At 44.8% G+C, this 19,564-nt stretch overlaps 2 protein-coding genes across 2 annotated transcripts in view; one reads left to right on the top strand and one right to left on the bottom strand.

Annotated features, from left to right (window-relative positions):
- SGPP2 (sphingosine-1-phosphate phosphatase 2) overlaps positions 1 to 6,827 on the top strand; it is a gene marked incomplete at both ends in the record, with an annotated part of 113,909 nt that extends 107,082 nt beyond the window's left edge. The window contains one exon of the mRNA XM_082658714.1: positions 6,276 to 6,827. Coding sequence (XP_082514840.1) covers positions 6,276 to 6,827 — 552 coding nt within the window. The remainder of the gene's footprint in view (positions 1 to 6,275) is intronic.
- Positions 6,828 to 17,070: 10,243 nt separating this feature from the next.
- FARSB (phenylalanyl-tRNA synthetase subunit beta) overlaps positions 17,071 to 19,564 on the bottom strand; it is a 67,236-nt gene continuing 64,742 nt past the window's right edge. The window contains exon 17 of the mRNA XM_082658708.1: positions 17,071 to 18,382. Within this exon, the coding sequence (XP_082514834.1) occupies positions 18,231 to 18,382 (152 nt within the window). The 3' untranslated portion in view covers positions 17,071 to 18,230. The remainder of the gene's footprint in view (positions 18,383 to 19,564) is intronic.

Below are 19,564 nucleotides of genomic sequence, written 5' to 3'. Positions count from 1 at the left end.
CTGCGTGTCCCAGTGACTCTTCGGCTGCTTCACCAGGCAAAGCAGATCTGTGCCCATGACTCTAATTCAAGGGCCACAGTGGATGATACAGATGCTCTACCTTTGTCATGGTGTCATAAAGTGCCCACATGGGGCACTGTGGCCTGGAGGTATGAGGCAGAATGGGTTCCTCCCTTTGGAGAGCCCTCTGCCGGAAGGGTCTCCAGGCAGCATTCTTTTTTTTTTTTTTGCGGTACGCGGGCCTCTCACTGTTGTGGCCTCTCCCGTTGCGGAGCACAGGCTTCGGACGCACAGGCTCAGCGGCCATGGCTCACGGGCCCAGCTGCTCCGCGGCATGTGGGATCCTCCCGGACCGGGGCACGAACCGTGTCACGAACCGTGTCCCCTGCATCGGCAGGCGGACTCTCAACCACTGCGCCACCAGGGAAGCCCCAGGCAGCATTCTTTAGCTCTGTGTTTTGCAGATGGAGGCAACATGACTCTTCCATCCTGTCTGACTTCCTCAGGGCTCAGACTCGAGTTCAGTGGGGCTGCCAGGAGACACTCGGAGTGGCAGAACCTCGTCTCCCCACTGAGAAAGTAGAGGCTTGTGTGGAGTATCGAGTTCATTGTGGGCAGGCCCTGCTCCTCCCCTCAAACTGTGTTTTCCTTTAAAACTCGCAGAAAGACGCCCTCAGTCCTCAGCAGGTGATGGTTCAGCAGGACACTCGCATGCCTCCATCATCATATATGCCCAGTCCCCTGTGGAGGACACCACTAGACTCACCTCAGATCCCCACTTCATGTGGGGAATTGAAAGGCAGATCCTGTTTGGAAGAGGAGAGACGGAATTATTTTCACTTAATTTTTTAGAGTAGGCAGTACATTTATATGATATAAAATTCAAAAAGGGGAATCCCCTGGTGGTCCAGTGGTTAGGACTCCACGCTTCCACTGTAGGGGGCCCGGGTTTGATCCCCGGTCAGGGGACTAAGATCCTGCAAGCCGTGTGATGTGGCCAAAAAAAAAAAAATTCAAAAGGTACACAAGGGTATCCTGTGAAAAGCCTCCTTGCCGGCTCCACCCCCTGCCATTCAAGTGAACCTGTTTGTGTATCATGTAAAAATGTATCCATGTATTCTACCATCGTTGTAAAAATGGAAAATGGTAGCATACTGTACATACTGTTCAGTACCATGCGTTTTAAACTTCCACACCAGAGCTTCCTCATCCTTTTTACAGCTGCAGAGTATTCCATTGTATGAATAGACCACGCTTAGATTTAACTGGCCCCTCTAGGTAGAGCTTGGCATTTTTCCAGGGTCCTGCTATTACAAACAATACGACAATGGACAGCTTGTAAATACTTCCTTACAGACACAGGCAGGTGTATCTCCATGGTCAAGACCTAGAGTGAGATTGTTCGTCAGAGGTTATATGAATGTATAATTTTTTAAAATATTGCCAGGTTCCTCCCCATAAGGGTTGTGCCATGCATTCATATGATTGAGAGACAAGAGTCCCTTTGCCCCCAACTACTGTTTCATCAACAGAATACTGTCGAACTTTTGGATTTTGTTAATGCTGATAGGTGAGGGGTACATTCTCAGTGGTCTGTGGGGCAGGGGAGGGAGGGTGGGGTCACGTTGGAACCTCTGGGTTTCCAGAGCAGTGGTTCACACACAGCACGCACAACACTGTTATTTAGAGAAAACAAAAGAGGCCACCAGCTTTTTTATTTTTGTTTAAAATGTCATATTTTATTTTATTTTTTTAAATGAACGAACAGTGAAATTGATTTTGCCTTGGGTGTATAGTTCTCTGGATTTTAACACTGGGATAGATCTGAGTAACCACCACCACAACACAGAATGGCTCTGTCACCCCAAAAAAGTCCCCCATGTTCTCCCTTTGTAGTCACACCCTCCCCCTGCCCCTAGATCCTGGCAACCACTGATCTGTTCCCCATCCCTGTAGTTCTGTCTTTTAGAGAATGTCATATAAATAGAACCCCACAGCATGTAACCCTTGGAGACTGGCTTTTTCCATTCAGCATAATTTCCTGGAGATTTCATCAAAGCTGTTACCTCCATCAGTAGTTTGTTGTTTTTTGTTGCTGAGAAGTATCCATTGTATGACAGTAGCACGGTTTATTTACCCCTTGCATGACATTGGGTTTCTTTTTTCCAGTTCTGGGTGATTATGAATAGAACTGCTGTAAACATTTGTGTACTGATTTTTGTGTGAATGCAAATTTTAATTTCTCTTCAGCATAGCTTCATTTCCACTTCTTATTATGAGTAAATTTAAGTATATTTTATATGTTGAAGAAGCATGCGTATTTCTTTTCCTATAAAGTGCTCATTTCCTTTACTCATTTTTCATTTTGGTGACTTTTATCTTAGACAAGTTGGTTTGGGGGCGCTGACAGGACGTCTGAATGAAAATGTCTAGCTTTCAGTCTGAAGAGGCAGGACTAAAGTTTGAGAGAGACACCTGGAGACATAGTTGTTTTTTTTCTTTTGTACTTCGCTTTTTTATTGTTGCATAGTATTCCACTCAATGATTATACAATAGCTTATTTGACCAGTTTTTTGAAATTAAAATTTTTATTGGAGCATCTAAACATGGGCGTTTCCACAGACTGTGTCTTCAGGCTCTACATGTTTTTCTCTGTTGAAAAGTTTGTGTAGGTCCATGGCCTCATCTCTCCATTCTCTACCAGCGTGACACTCAAATCTATGTCTCCAATGTTGTACAGCAGAAACTAACACAACATAGAAACTGCACAAACTTTTCAACAGAGAAAAACACACAGAGCCTGAAGACAGAATCTGTGAAAATGCCTGTTTAGGATCTATTAGGATCTAAAGGAGGAAACCAAGAAAGAGACTTCTTAGAGGTCAGAGAAGAGCCAAGATGGTGCAGGGTAATATTAATAAAAGCTGAATATGAAAGGTCTGCTAAGTGAAGGGTGTCAGTCCACAGGGCCCAGTGTTCAGAAAGAGAAAGAACACCTCTTTCCAAGAGTTGCAAGCAAAACCCCCACAATTTTGTCTGATTGGACTGGTGTAGGTCACATGACCACCCCTGCACCAATCACGGTGACCAGGAGATACAGTGCACTGATTGGCCTACCTAGGTCATGTGCTCCAACTCCATAATTTTCCAGAACTTCATGGATCCCCAAGGGGAGGTATGAGGCTATTGGGTCAAAGACAGATGCTCAAGAAACAACCAGCAAATGTCTAGTAAGTGGCCTTTGAGAATGGTGTATCATCTAAGTCTAGGTTGACAGCACTTGTGTTTCAAGGTGCAGAAGTGGAGATGACAGGTGTAGAAAATTCAATTCAAGAGTTTGGCTCAAGTTTTGGTAACCAGGAAACTTAAATGAAGGATTGTTCCTTTTTCTCCCCCCAAATAAAGTAACATCCGTGCATAATCATAGCACAGGAGAAGGTCATGGGGAGAAAGATCATGGAGACCGTGAAGCCTGAGGGATATTTGAAGAGAAGGGTGATGGCAGAAGTAAGAACAGGTAAAGCCCAGGTGCCACGTGAAGGACATGCAGCGACACAAGGCTTTCCCCCACGCTTGCCCCTCTCCTATCTGTTCTCCTCACTGCAGTCAGAAACTCTTGTCATGTTGGTACCCAATGAGAGCGACATCAGTGGCTTCACGTTGCTCCCTGGATGCAGGCTTTAGGAAGCGGACTGGACTCTAGGGCCCTGTGGGAAGTGTCTCCTACCTGTGTTTACTCTTTACTCTCCAGCCCCAAGGGACCATCAAGATCCACAGGCTTATCCCTTTCCCTCTTCAATAACAGTAATCCTGTCCACTAAGCTAAGCTCTGCCTAGGTGTGGTGGTGGTTGTTTGGCTCACACTGGATCCTCCAGCACTGTGTCTGGCATATAGCAGGCACTCCCACATGGGCACTGGAAGGAAGAATGGATGCCCTCTAATCTGTGAAATTTGCTGTAGCCTCAGTGTTTATTTCTAAGGTCTGATTCTCACCCATCGTTCACTCAAATCAGATGTCATTTTATTAGAAACTAAACAAGAGAAATAATGAATGAAGCTATTAGAAAAAAAAACCTAAGCCCTTAGAGTTCTACTTTATGTTTATATGAAAAAAAAAAAGTGGAAGGCAACACGCCAAAATATAGACAGCGTTAACTGTAGGCGGTGGAAATAAGGATCTGGTTTTTTTTTTCTTATACTTTTCAGTGCTTTCCAGTTTCTCCACAATGCATGTGTTTTACTTTTTGGTGTTTCCCAGATTTTCCAATACATGGAGGAAAGTGTTTCAATTTTCCAATGGTAAACTTTCAAAATAATCCAGTAACAGAACCACAGCGAGCTCCTCATTCTCTGACTTAGATGTATTCATCTCTTGGTTACATTAAGAATTCACCTTATTTGTATGGAAATATGTTAATATAAATGTTTCAGACATTACATGAAATTTCTAAAAATCTTACATGTTCTGGTACAATGTTATAAGTCCTAATTCTAGTTATCACTTTAAAATGTATATCTCAGAAATAACTAAATTTCCTTGTCAATTGCATTAGTATGAACTTTCATCAAATCTTTAACCGTGGTCATTTTTAAGTCTTTTGTCACTTACAGACAGTTCTGGGTGTACTCTGATGCTTTTGCAAAAATGTTCCTATAAAAGGGTTTCATCTTCAAGGAATTCGTGCAAAAGACTGACAAGTACAGGTTTCTGGTAACTGACTATACTGCTGAACTGAATGAATAAGCATTTTCAGAACTCTAATGGAAAACTGATGAATTCATAAAAGATCAAGATAAAAAAATTAATTACATGGGACTGAGTGAACTGATGAAGATGATTATAGTTTTTGTGACTTTCTGTTTGAATAAAAAAAAAATCCCACAGGGACTCAGAGGCAAAAATATACAAATCAATTTTCACTGCAAAGTAAAGGAGCTGTTACAGTGGAGGATTCCTGGACTGAATGTCAATATCATGACCTAGTATGAGTGTGTTTCGTGTTTGGTAATTGCAATCACTGTTGCTTTTGTTGTGGTCATGCATTTACAATGCTTGGTGTCAGTTGATTTATCTCTTGTAAAAATAAAATACAGTGTGTGTGTGGGGAAAAAAAAAGAATTCACCTAATGAATTTTGCTGCGAGAACACTAAAGGAAGAAGAAAGTGGATGACATTAAGGAGTTAAAAATATTTTAAACAGGAGTTTAAGGAAAGAAGCAAGCAGGGAGGGAGAGAAAGAGGAAGAAATAGGGAAGGTGGGAGGGTCAGAGAAAGCAAGAAAGAAAACCAGAATCTAAAATGTAAAGAAGGATTGATTAAATCAAGCAGGGTGCACGCACCCGGTGAAATCTATACACTATTTGAAATTCTGTCTCTGAAGAGAGAGTGGTAGTACCCAGACGGGCACGGCGGAGCTTTGGCACCACCACACCTACAGCGTCTTCTCAAACCACCCCAGACAAACGCGCTCCATAAGTAATGACGGTGTGCTTGCTAGGAAGTGGCTCCCGAAGCAGCCAGCTTCCTCCTCCAGCCAGCTGCAGCCCCGACCCCTGCCTGCCAAGAAAGGATGACGCCACCTCTGTGAAGATCATGACAGCCCTTGTGATATACTATGAAATCAAAAATAATAAAGAGAATTCCTGGCGGTCCAGTGGTTAGGACTCAGCGCTTTCACTGCCATCGCCTGGGTTTGGTCCCTCGTCAGGGAACTAAGATCCTGCAAGCTGTGTGGCGCAGCCCAAAGTTTTTTGAAGTACAGAATTCAAAAAATAATAATAATGATAGATTGAAGGAACAGTGTGATTATAGCTATGCATTAAGAAAATAATTTATTCCAAAAGACAGAAAAACTGGAAGAAAAGACATAGCATGAATAGCGTGATTGTGGTTTGTATTTTTCCTATTTTCAAATGTCTACAACTGTACTTTTTAAAAATATGTATTAGGGCTTCCCTGGTGGCGCAGTGGTTGAGAGTCCGCCTGCCGATGCAGGGGACGCGGGTTCATGCCCCAGTACGGGAAGATCCCACATGCCGCGGAGCGGCTGGGCCCGTGAGCCATGGCCACTGAGCCTGCGCGTGCAGAGCCTGTGCTCCACAACGGGAGAGGCCACAGCAGTGAGAGGGCCGCGTACCACAAAAAGAAAGTATTATAAAACAATACAAAAATTGTATTTTAAATGTCAAATCAATTATATTTGAATCAAAATTATACCTGTATACAGGGAAGCACTCATCTGATTGATGTACATCATCCGTGTCTCTCCTGCAGGATGTGCTGGGTGGCATCCTGATCACCGCCATCCTCATCGTCCTCACCTACCCCGCCTGGACCCTTATCGATCGCCTGGACTCGGCCAGCCCCCTCTTCCCTGTGTGTGTCCTGGTGGTACCATTCTTCCTGTGTTACAATTACCCCGTGTCTGATTACTACAGCCCGACCAGAGCGGACACCACCACCATCATGGCTGCCGGCGCTGGGGTGACCATAGGATTCTGGATCAACCATTTTTTCCAGCTCGTGTCCAAGCCCACGGAATCCCTCCCTGTTATTCAGAACATCCCACCGCTCACCAGCGACCTGTTAGTTTTGGGTCTGACCAAATTTACTGTGGGAATTGTGCTGATTCTCCTGGTTCGTCAACTTGTACAAAATCTCTCGCTCCAAGTGTTGTACTCCTGGTTCAAGGTGGTCACCAGAAACAAGGAGGCCAGGCAGAGGCTGGAGATCGAAGTGCCTTACAAGTTTGTCACCTACACGTCAGTTGGCATCTGTGCTACCACCTTCGTGCCAATGCTACACAGGTTTCTGGGATTACTGTGAGCCTCAAGTGGTCGGAAATTAGCTCACTGGACATGAGAGCAAGACACCAAAAAGCTGTTGAGTGGGGAAGCTGACAACACATTTTTCTTTAAAAAAAAAAAAAAAAATTCCCTAAGTCACATGTCTGTTTTGCTGATACCTGAGATAAATGTTGCTGCTTTATGGAAGGAAAAATGGTCTCACGTGACCACTAGCCTGTAAGCGTCATGTTGCAGATGAAGCCAGGCAGACCCCCAGCTGAGTTCTTTAAGGCGCCCCACCCTGTCCGTTACTTGGACTTTGGACCCGTCCTGGGCTGGCAGGAGTTGTGGCCTGGCTTAGGAACGGCCACAAGCCCTCCTGGGTTCTGCAGAACCTAAAGAGACGGGCATGATCCAGGAGGCTGGACGTCGGGCGTTCCTTTTCAGCTGTGACCTTGCCCAGCACTGAGCCTCATTTCCAAAACTGGAATGTTGGTCCAAGAGAAAGGGGGCGCCACGTGAAACTGCGTTCCTTGGACAGGGCGACTTTCTGGTCGTGATGATCACATTAGACAGTGCCTGCTTGGGGGGAAAGAGCACTGTGAACCTCGCTGGGAAGCATGAAACGCGGGGGCAAAGCTGGCGAGGTCACGGGCATGAGCCTGCTTTCCTTATGCATCCTGGTCTCTGTCAGGTGCATACTGGACAGGGATCCTCTCCTCCTCGTTTGTACACTTTGCAAGATTCCAGGCACCATTTCTATCCTCTTCTGACCCATGAACCCAACTGGCTGCTCCCTTCTCACCTCATCTGAGTGTCCTGCTCTGTCCTGCATCAGAGTGACTTGGGACAAGCCCTCTGCTTCAGCTTTTTTGCTTCCTTACAAACTGGGAAGACAGTGTTGTCTGTCCGTGAAAGTGGATCAATAGAAGAACAGAGGAACATAATCCTTCCTGGGGCCTGACAGAGGGAATAGGCCTCCCTCCCTGACACTGTTCCTCCACTTAGTTTCCTAAATCTATTTGCTCATCTGAATAGAACCAGTGGCTCCCTTTCCATCTTCCCACCTCTTTCTCACCTCTTGGCAATTTGAAGGGTAATTAATGCAAGAACCACATCAGCCTCTCTTAGGAAAAGAAGCCAACAAAATACAACACCCTTTAAATCTCGGGAGAGTCCTTAGACTTAGGAAGGTGGTCATTATGCAGACAACCCCCTGCAGGGGCTCCTCTTCAGTTCTTAAGAATGAGGAGGAACAGGTATCAACAATGTTCTTAAAAGTGAGTATCAACATGTAATTAACAACGTGTCTTTTGCGTGTAGCGCCTGAGCTGCTGAAGCCAACGATTTATAACCCTCTTGCATCCTCACCATGCACACACTTCGGGGGAAAATTAGCCTGCCTGGAGAGTCAGGCCCTTACCTCTGCATCCAGCGTGAAAACTGAACACCGTTTCTCCTGATTTTGAATACGCACCCTGGCCTTTTGGTTGTGATGATCCTTAGTATTTGACCTAATGCTCCAGTTTATTGAAAAGAATAATTGTAAGACATCCTAATTTTCCTTCAAATTCTTCTGACATTTTTCATAGTTAGAAGGCAGGGGTCAAAATGACCTGCCGTTTGCCTGTTTTTAGATCATACTCTGACCAGTATTTGTGGCACCGTGATGGGGAGATGCCCCAGCTCACGGGCACCCCTGCCCTAGGCCGCCCCACAATGCAGTGCACGGGGCACTTCCCTGTACCTCCGTCCCCACAGGCTGCCAAACCCGAGGTCACAGTGCTAGCTAATATTTACGCGAAATGATTTTAGTTGATTTCTCTGAAGCCAACTAGCAAAAGGATCAGCCTTTTCCACTTGTATCTTTTGAGAAGGGCCATAATCACTGTCACAGCAGTGGGTGTGGGTGATTCATTTGTGTGTGTGTACATTTTACTGATGTCCTTTCGTTTTAAGTCCCAGCAATTGGATTGCGATCAGCTGTATTATATATTTAAGGCTGTATTTACACAATTTGGATTGAGGATGAATATGTTAGCCACAGCTCGTTAAAGAAAGACCCGTGGATTTGTCATGACTGGTCGCTTTTCAAAGTCTCTTGATGTAGCATCTGAAGAATAAAATGTGCATATTGGTGAGGCCAAGCTTAGTTTTTGAGCACTAGTTCTGTGGCTTAGAAACTGGTTGGAAAAGTCCTTACCTGATTCAAACTGCAGCTCGGCCAGCCCTCTTCATTCACTTCACACAGCGCTTCACTCTGTTAGACCCTCACACCCTCTCAGTCTTTCCTTCACGCACGCACACACACGCCCCTTCAAAGACTATGCCTTCTGTCTCTGACCTTTGGATTTTCTCTCTGGGGAAAGACTGCCCCCTGCTGGCTTGCGTCAGGCTTGGTCCAGAGCCTCTCTTGAGCGGGAGTCCTGGAGATGAAGTTTCAGAATCCAGCTCACCGTGATGTATCCAATCTAAGCTTAGGACCTGCGGTCTGGCCAGTCCTGAACTTGGAAATGGTGACAGCAGAGCCCTTGGGGTCGTTGGCCCCTCCAGGAAGAACACACGCCCTGTTCCTGGCGGTCCTCATCCTGCCCCCAGCCCACCACCTCTCTGGACCAGGACATCATCCTGTGACTGTCATTTTAAACAGCCATCATCTCAGGCCAGCTTTGCTCGGACTTGCACCATAACAGAATATGCAAAAGAAAACGCAGACGAGACCATGAACTAAAAACCCTAAACAGCTGAAATCGCCCCTCCACGTGCCTGCAGATCACAGCGTAGCACAGGATTTTCTTGCCCAAATAGGCGACTCATGCTTCCCGAGTGTAACCAAAGCATGCGGTGTTTCGGGGCCATAGGCTCCGGGTTTCTATTTTGGAAACTTTCAGCTGTCTTATGTACCATATGTAAATTTATTCTTTTTAAAATAAAATCATTTTTCTTTAAGATTTATTAAATGCTTTAAAAGCCCAGTGTTCTGCTACCTTGGAATTTTTTTTCCCTAGATCTTATTCCCCCAGATCCTCAGGGTTCATGCGACCTGAGGTGAGAAGAGGCGACAAAAATAAACAGGAGGCTGTACAATTTTCTGTCGCTGTCATGCTTCAGTCACGTGCAAATGTTGGTGAGCATCACAGCAGCCACAGGTGTGATGAACAGGAAGTAAGTGGTAAGACTGCATGCTTAATTATCCTCCAAGTCCTTGATACTAAAGAGCATCCTCTTAACCATACTTAGAGATAAATGTCACTATGTATTGAAAGGTGAATGTTAAAGGTGAGGCTGGTAAAGGTAAGTAAAACAGATGAGCGTGTTTTACAGATGAGTATGTTGTCTGCTGAACAAAATGGACGTGAGCGCATTTCACATTCACGTCACTGCAACGATGTGCTCTGCCTTTAGGCGTCCCTCGCTATTTGAAATGGTGCCGAAAGCTGATGACGCTCTTCTTTGCAGGGCTGAGGCTGGGACCTATTTGTACCTTGAATGCTGTGTGTTTCATTAATACCTAATATGCTGCATGCTTGAGGCCGGATGGGACCTCATCTGCCCTGTGGAGTTCTCTCCAGAGAGAGGAGACTCAGGCTCAGAAAATTACAATCGAGACCCAAAGTGTTAAGGCTGTAGGGAAAAGATAACTTTGTAGTGTGAATTGAGAAGAGGGAGAGAGGAATTCCAGCTTTGAGGTCTGTGACTCAAGGGAGGCTCGTGGGAAAAGTAGTGTGTGAGCCAGGCTTAAAAAGAACAGATGGGGTTTGCACAGGGATGTGATGCACAGTAGGGATGAGATGGTACTCCACGGTGAGGGCACAGCTTGCCAGAGACGCTTCTCCAAAAACCTCCAGCTCTAACAAAGACAGACCACACCCGTGCTGGTGAGTGTGTGTGGGAATAACAGTGGTGGCAGGGGTGGGATAAGCGGTGAGCAAGGGGCTTCGATGTTGCAGAACCGAATCACGAGAACAGGAAGGAAGCAGAAGCAGCTCTTTAGTCCATTTCCTTGCCTCCACGTGGGACCATCCAGAGGAGCTGACATCTACAGGTGATTAGTCTCCTTTCACTGTTCTTCATTCGAATATTTACCCGTGGGTGCCTTCCCTTTCTGCCGGCTCTGAACCTGACATTCCCACGTCCTCTTGTTCGTCTCTCAGCAGACGGGACGGCAGCGAGGGACTCAGTCTGCGCCCTTGGCGCCCGTGCCTCTTCCCTCTTCTCTTTGCTCAGCTCCCTGAAGCAGTCCCATGAAACTTCATCTTAAAAACATTTTACCACGATCCTGGCTCTTTCCAGGACCTGTAAATACTCCACGTTGCTCTTTGATGATCAAGAACCAAGCCCTGTTTCTCTAGTAAGAGAGGTTAACTGGAAACAAGTGGGATGTGAGTATAGACGTATCTCGTTCTATGGGATAGATGTTTTCCTAAAAGCTGCCTGTGTTTTGATTGTTTAAATGTGAATTTTAAGTGCACTGAGGGATTTGCTGTTAAGTCATATGGCATGGCACTTCTTCATTTCTGTAAACATAAGGCTCCTTAATGGATTATTTGGGACACACCACGCACGCATTGTTTTCTTCAGGTGGAGCACACCTGTAGTGCAGACTTGACTACGTACAGGATGCATACTAAGAAGAATGAGCGCTGAATGTGGACCATGAATAGAATGTTAAATTCTTAAAACTGTAGCCTCATGAGACAAGGGAAATCTATAAGAAGCCAAAATCCTTTCTCCTCTTCCACGCCTGTCTGTATAGCAAGCAAAAGCCAGCAAGACAAGCAGGGATGTAGCTGGAGTTCCGGCTGGGACGCTTCTTTGCTGCACACACTCAACACACCTGTTGGCACCTGTAGCTGGCACTCTCTCGCTATAACATCAGGGTCCCCTTGGTTGGAGCACAAGCCAGATTCTTTCTCAGTGGAGAGGTTCAAAGAATGTCAATGCCTCTTCAATACACACAAAGCTAGCCTTAGAGCACTGCAGGTGGGGCAGGGTGACAGTTGGTACTGCCATCATGCCGTCTACCTGCATGCGTGAGCCTAAATAGGGGCCAGGATCTCCTGGGCTTCCAGTCTGCAGTGTCTTGTGGGAACCAGGTGGATGACCCTGTGACAGGAAACCGTGCACAGGGCACACTAAACACAGACCATTTTAGCCATCTTAATTAGGTACTGATAAAAATATTTGGCTGGAAAACTATTTTTGCTGTGGGGGAATAAAACCACAGCTTAACGTAAATTCTTCATGAAGTGAGTCAATCAGTTCTGCTGCTATTAAATGGGTAATAGTATTTTCATCAGGGTATCCCTTTCTACTTTATCTCCAACATCATAGTTTTTTCATTGTTAGAAATTGAAAATATCCATCTTCCACGTCTCGACTTGTTCAATCTTCGCTCTGGCTTCTTAAAGATATGGGATAGAGTTATAATATCCTTGTCTATTAATTTTATCAGCTAGGTAATTTTTCAGTCTGTTTTTTTAATTCATTTTTCCCCTTCCTATTGGTTGTATTTGCCAGTTTCTTTGCCTGATACTTTTTTTATTGGATGCCAGATACTGTGACGTTTACAGTGTTGGGTGCTGGATATTTTTTTATCACTATACATATTCTTTGTTCTAGGACGCAGTTCATTCCTTGGAAGTAGTTTGATTCTTCTGGACCTTACTTTTAAGCTTTACTGGTTGAACCAGAGTAACGCTTAGTCTCGAGTTGGTCTCCCCACTACGGAGGCAAAGCCCTTCTGGGTACTCTCCCCATGGGTTCCGAGGTTTGCTAGCTCCGGCCCACCTCGTGTGGGCTCCCAGGGCGGTTCCCTCACGTCTGTGGATGTTCCAGGCGGTCTCCTCTTCCTGAGCAGTTCCCTCACATGCACGCACTGGCAGTGCTCAACTTAAGACTCAAGGGCGGGGCCTCTGCCTATCTCTCCTCGGCTCTTACCGCTTCCCTGCCAACTCTAGCCGCTTCGGCCTCTGTGGACTCCCAGCTCCATCTCAACTCCTGGAGACCTCCGACCTCCACCTGGGCCCCCACCGCTGCACCACAGCCTGGACTCTCTCCAGGCCGTAAGCTGGAGAATCACAGGCCTCACCTTGTTTCTTTTCTATCTCTCGGGGGATCACTGGCCTTCGTTGCCTGGTGTCTAATGTGTTGAAAACCACTGCTTTACGTATTTCATTTGGATTTGTAGATGGGTAAGCAAAGGAGGAAAATGTTCCTTGGGAAGAAGGGAGTAAAGACTACATGTATGGATCAACTAGGATGCAAGACGCTGAACTAACTTGAAGACTGGAGAGGAGGTCAGTCAGGTCCAGCCGATCCATGCTTGTTTTCATTATGCTCCAGAACAAACCCTGTCCAGGGCCTCCCCGTGACAGTGGTGCTCAGTGTTTCCCACAGGTTGTCTCACCTACACGATCTCTCTCCTCCGTACAGCATGGTTTGCTATTGGGGCACCTTTCCGTCTGGCTTATTTTACTTCATCTGCCGCAGGCTCACTGCCAGTGCTCTGTTTTTAAACATTGTGCCCGACAGTCACAGCTAAGAGATCTCCAGTGAATCCCGTCCGTCTCTGAGTAGCCTTTCAGCACCAGTGTGGATGTCTACACGGGTTTGCCTCCATTACAACTGGTTTCTTGTTGGCCCTAAGTAGGTACTCATTTCAGGGGTGGGCGGAATGTAGGAAATTTCTTTTTCTACCAGGTTTGGAACCAAGCAGGCACATTTCCTCAACATCCTCACTTTTCTGTCTTAATATTTAAGGGCAGATTTGCTTTGCATGTCTGACAAGTCCTATAATTCAAATGCTGGAGCAGTTCTCTCATGCCAGCACCTCCTAACACCTGGGGGTGGGGGTGGGGGAGGGCTTTTTCAAAATGTGTTCTAATGCAGAACATGTCATGTTCCTGATTTCCTTAAACCGAGACAATCAAGCCCAAACCTATGGATGAGGAGTGAAGAACCTGAGTGTGGGCCTCAAGTATATTTTTACTGCACTGCATGGGTCACATGAGGGAGAAGAAACAGGGCTTTAGCCTTACATAATTCAATTAAACCCTCTCCTGGAGGTGTTTGTTCAACCCACAGTCTACATGTTTACAGTCATCCTTTCTGTTTACTAGAAAGTTGAAGGTGGGCAGGCAACCTGAAAACAAAGCAGGCGGTAGTGGAAATGAAAATCACCCGGATTGTCGTCAAGTACTTGCCACGTGGCTCCTCTGCCTTTGTCCAAGGAGGCCGACTGCCCCGACATGGACTCTGGTCAGGGGCCTTAGGGAGCTGCTCACAGATTGTCCCAGAGGTGAGCCCTGCCTTGAATCTGATTACATATGCCATCCTCTACTTTTTTTTTTTTTTTAAGTTTTTTTGCTTGTTTAAGTTATTTTATCTATTTCTTTTTGGCTGCGTTGGGTCTTTGTTGCTGTATGCGGGCTTTCTCTAGTTGCGGTGAGCAGGGGCTGCTCTTCATTTTGGCACGTGGGCTTCTCATCGTGGTGGCTTCTCTTGTGGCGGAGCACGGACTCCAGATGCGTGGGCTTCAGTAGTTGTGGTGCACGGGCTTAGTTGCTCTGTTGCATGTGGGATCTTCCCGGACCAGGGCTCGAACCCGTGTCTGCTGCATTAGCAGGTGGATTCTTAACCACTGCACCACCAGGGAAGCCCCATCCTCTACTTTAAAAAAAAATTATATACATAAAATTATTCAAGCTCCTTATAGTAAGTCACAACTCAGAAGATCAGATGTCAAATGCTTTTCTTATTTAGAGGAAATATTTTGCTGAAGGCAGTTGTATTGCTTTAAGGCCACCTGTTAGCTTTTGGATGAAACAGACAAAAGAGCCAAGTCAGTACCAAGCACTGGGGTCAGTGACATTTACAGGAAACACCAAGCACAGAGGCTAACACCGACACAAGATTGTGTGTGCTGAGCCCATCACTACCGAGGGCAGAAGCAGTGGCTAGGCGAGCTGGTTCCTAGTTAGGCTACTCCTATGTGAAAGGTAGTAGCAGAATTTCATATGCCCTGCATTGAGAAATCGAACGTACTGAGATTATATACAGCTCAAGAACAAAAGTCACATCTAAGAAATATCTAAGATATTCCAGTGTGGTATTCAGATATCTAAGACAATACCAAATGTGGATAGTTACAGTCTTGCATCTTTAGGGATGGTTTTTCATGGTCCCTAAGCCAGTGCTATTTTAGGGGGAGGCATACGGAAGTCCACTGGAGCACTCTTTGTAATTGCAGAGTTGGCAACAACAGAAGGCTCATCAGCAGAGGAACAGCTGAACAAATTATGGACATCCACGCGATAGGACTTTGTATCATTTAAAAGGTAGGTAGGTCTAAAGGTACTGGCCTGGAAAAATGGGACATATTAAGTGAAATGTCATGAAATACACTATAGAAAATAGAAACCAGTAAGTAAAGCATGACCCTAAAGCTGAGCATGTGTGTGGGTCTGACTGTCTAAGGAAAACGTCAGAAACAACGTGAACTGTTAGCAATGGTTAGTTACTTTAGAGGATTGAGGAAGGAAGGGTAAATTAGGTTGGGATGGTCTTACTTTGTACAGTTTTTTAAAGTAGTGAAGTTTTAATTTTTTGTGTTTTTTAGTATTTTATATATAAAAAACAAAACTGGTTAAAAAAAGGAAACCTCAGCATTTGGGTAAGTAGGTAAATAATGCCAAACACTGAGTGACCCATGGGCTCTACGTCACTCTTACTAGGTGTCACAAACCCACGTTTTAGCCATGTGACATCTGGGCACATTATTAATCTCTGTCAATTGTTCTCATCCTATAAGACAGGGAGAATCCCTATTCTAACTCCCTCCTACAATTGTTAAACCAAGAAATTAAAATGTTGAGACAAAATCGCATGTGAAAATACTTTATAAACTGAAGAGTAATGCAAGAATGTCAGGCTGCAGAAGTTATCTGTAAGCTAGAACAGGACTCAATTATATCTAATTCCTCTTTTAATACGAGGGCTCCCAGTTTTTGCTACACAGGTGTGTCTTCTCCAGTAAAAGCTTTCTGGCAGGCAGTGCCCACAGACTGCTCTGGCTCCAGTTCAAATGCCTCACGGGGGCGAGTGTAAGACGATCTGGCTGCGGAGCCTCCACTCTAAGCCGAAGATTCGTTTCTTCTTCTTCTCATGTACCCGATATTGTTATTCTTCCTGCTGTCTCCTGCTTCAGAGGGCAGAAACCTCCACATGATGGATGGAGTTGATCTTCTTACCCCTTTCATGCTGGGATATACAGTTAGGTATCACTGGGTTTTTCATTACAAGTTGTTTCTGACCATCCAAAAATTATCCAGGTGGCTGGCTGCTAACAGAACTCATGGCTCCACCCACTTCAACAATGGCTATCACATGACTCACCCTGATTTCAATCATAGCGAACTTGAAACTGGGGGAGAATGTCTCACTAACGGTAGTGGACCAGTAAGCCATCATGTGCAGACATGCCGATTCTAAAATTCATGCTTTTACCCTTTGTGTGCATCTGCTGGTGTTCGTATTAAAATACAACATGTTGCATTAATTTTTCACTCCCAGCTTTACTGAGGTGTAACCTACATTTTAACAACCTCCTTAATTAAGGTATAGATATTTCCATCACCCCAAAGAGTTTCCTCTTAACTCTCTGCAGTCAATTTCCCTTCCACAGGCTCTAGCCAGTCAATCAATTTGACTTTTCTAGAACTTCATATAAATGGAATCACTTGTAGTCTTGCATCTGGCTTCTTGGACTTAGTGTTTTGAGATTCATTCATGTTGTTCTGAGTATCAGTCGTTTTTTTTTGGCGGAGAAGCATTCCATAGTATAGATATACTATAATTTGTTTATCCATTCATCTGTTTGAATAACACTGCTGTGAACATCTGCATAAAAATCTTTGTATGGCCATATGAGTAGAGTAAACCTAGGAGTAGAATGGCTAGATGGCAGATGTATGTTTCATGATTTAACATATTGCAAAACTATTTTCCAAAGTGGCCGTTATCCCTTTACATTCCCACCAGCCACACATGAAAGTTCCAGTCTTGCCAACACTTGGTATAGTCAGTCTTTTTAATTTTAGCCATATTAATTCGTATTTATTTTTTTCTTTGCATTTCCCTGATGACTAATGATGTTGAGCATCTTTTCATGTGCTTATTTCATTTATCTTCTTTTGGGAAATGTCTGTTCACATCTTTTGTCCGTTTTTTAAAAACTGGGTTGTCTTAAGTTATAAGAAATCTATGAATGCTGGACACAAACCTTCTGACGAGCATTATTTTTAATGGGCGTATCTCACTTCATTACTGAAATGTAAGGATCAGCTTACAGTGGGATTGGGAAGGAGGAGATGGCAGTCTGTACGTTCACAAATCTTGCTAAGCTGGACATTGCTGCCCTGATTCAAGGTAGTAATATAGTCTTAGTATTAGGTGCAGCAAAAGCTCCATAAACAAAATTCTTGTCTATCCTTATTAGCTATTTCTACAGGGACTTACTTTGAAGTTGTTTTTACAGTTTATTGTGTTTCATATCATCTCAACAGTAACAGAACTTTTCTCAAACGTTACACCCAGCTTTTTTCAATACCTGGTACCTACTGGAGGATTCTAGATCAAAGTATTAAAGTAAATTAGGAGGTTAAGACAAGGCAGAAGCTTAGCTTCAGAGAAGGAGAGACCTAATACCTCTGTATAAAATAAGACAGAAACTAGTAGCTATATTAATTATTTAAAGCCATGATTTTATAACACTGACAACAATAAAATGTATGGCCTAGGACAAAAATAAGTTCTTCATTGTTTCCTAATGTTCATAGTGCACTGGTACCAGTGTGTCCCTTTTAACTCTTCTAGCAGAATGAATCTGTGCTGTGTGTCCACAAACCCCATCTCTGAGTATCACAGAGTAGCCAATACCGATGCACCCTCAAATACTTTGAATATATGTGCATTTTTCTTTCACTTTAAGATGACTTCAAAGGCTGTAACTATTACACCATCGCTAATTCTTAAAAGTTTTCTAAAAATGCTGTTATTGTTTCCCAGTGATGAACATGCATCAAACATAGAAAATAAGAACTAAAAATTCTTAGTTAATCTCGTACGTGTGCTCTAATCAGCTATCTCATTTCATCAGGGAAAAGAACAGGATTCTGTCCTGCAGACGTGATGGTGAGAGGCTCTGATGTGTGGAGAGCTTCTCTGTTTCTCAGAACAGCTCCTGCCCCCCACTGGGCTCTCACGTACAAGCTGGCCTGATGCGGGGATGGCAGTACCACCCACGGAGCCAGACACTGCTTTCTACTTTATTCAACATTAATGCACAAGCACAAGTGGACTGACTTACTGTGGGGACAACTAAAGGGCACCTAGGAGGAGAGAGGGACCTTCGGGGCGAGAACCACACAACAGAGACCCATCTTCACAAAAACGGCTCAATGTTGATTTCCACGCAGGAGCAGGGCATGGTCAGCTCGAATTTGGTGATAACATCAGGATGAAGGACCCCCAGCTTCCCGATGCTCTGACCCCGGGCAAAGATCTCAGCACATCGCCCGGGGAAGAATGCAGGGCCTGAAAAACAGGGAGAGAAAAATCAACGTTTCTCCTGGAAAAAATGTCAATAGACATTTAACATTGAAAGCTCACTAGTCTACTTTGAAAAATAACTATTCTTCTTTAAACCACTGGCCATGAAATAAGAGTGCTCCCTCACACTTTCTGGTCTTAAAAAGAAGCATTTGAGACAGCTAGTGGGAAGCAGCCGCATAGCACAGGGAGATCAGCTCGGTGCTTGTGACCACCTAGAGGGGTGAGATAAGGAGGGTGGGAGGGAGGGAGACGCAAGAGGGAAGAGATATGGGGCTATATGTATATGTATAACTGATTCACTTTGTTATAAAGCAAGAAACTAACGCACCATTGTAAAGCAATTACACTCCAATAAAGATGTTGAAAAAAAGAAGCATTTTATAAGGAAAGAAAAGGTTAGGGGCAAATATGAAAATCAGGGCCCTGTGTTTTTTATCACAGCGGTCCAGGAAGGATGAAGAAAAGGAGGCTGAAGGAGCAGGGGCGGGAGAAGACTTGGGAAGTATGCAGATGTGGAACTGCTCTACAGAGGACAAAGGGAAAAATGAAATGTAAAACCAACGACTTTGCCTGGGAAGAACCTGTTTTGAAACAGGTTTTTCCATAGTAATACTTGCTGGATTAAAGCCTACACTGAATTCATGTACTATTCAAAACATCACTCTTTTCTACCTCATTCCATAGAGAAACGCGAGCTGCACTGTCATCGGCAGGCGTAGGCCTTGTACCAGAATGTGACCCACATTCCTGTGGGAAAGAGAACTTCCTAAGCAGTTCTGGCACATCTACTGTAAACCCGCAGCAGAGGCTAGCCCCAGAGCAAGGCTGGTTGGCCTCTGATCTACTCAAGACAGGCAGAAGCTTCCCTCCCCATCTGGGTGCCAAGGCATGGCTATGGCTTACTAACCCAGTAACAGTTCTTGAGGTTTAAACAGCTAAAAACAAGCGAGCAGACAAACGTACAGGCCCACTGCAGAGTCACTAAGTTACCAGTGCCACAGGGACGCATCAACGCTCCATACTCCACTGAGGTTAACGCCAATGCTGACTCACTTCTCTCATCACCAACTTGTAAAGGGATTAGGTCCGCAGCTCCTGACTGATTCACCCAAAACATCTACTGGCATCAACTATAAAATGCCGAGCCACAAGCCTCCAGCCCGC

Source organism: Grampus griseus, assembly GCF_964374135.1.
Source record: "Grampus griseus genome assembly, chromosome: 7".
Taxonomy (NCBI): domain Eukaryota; kingdom Metazoa; phylum Chordata; class Mammalia; order Artiodactyla; family Delphinidae; genus Grampus; species Grampus griseus.
Note: the sequence above shows the minus strand (reverse complement) of the source record. Positions and strands in the feature narration are given on the sequence as shown.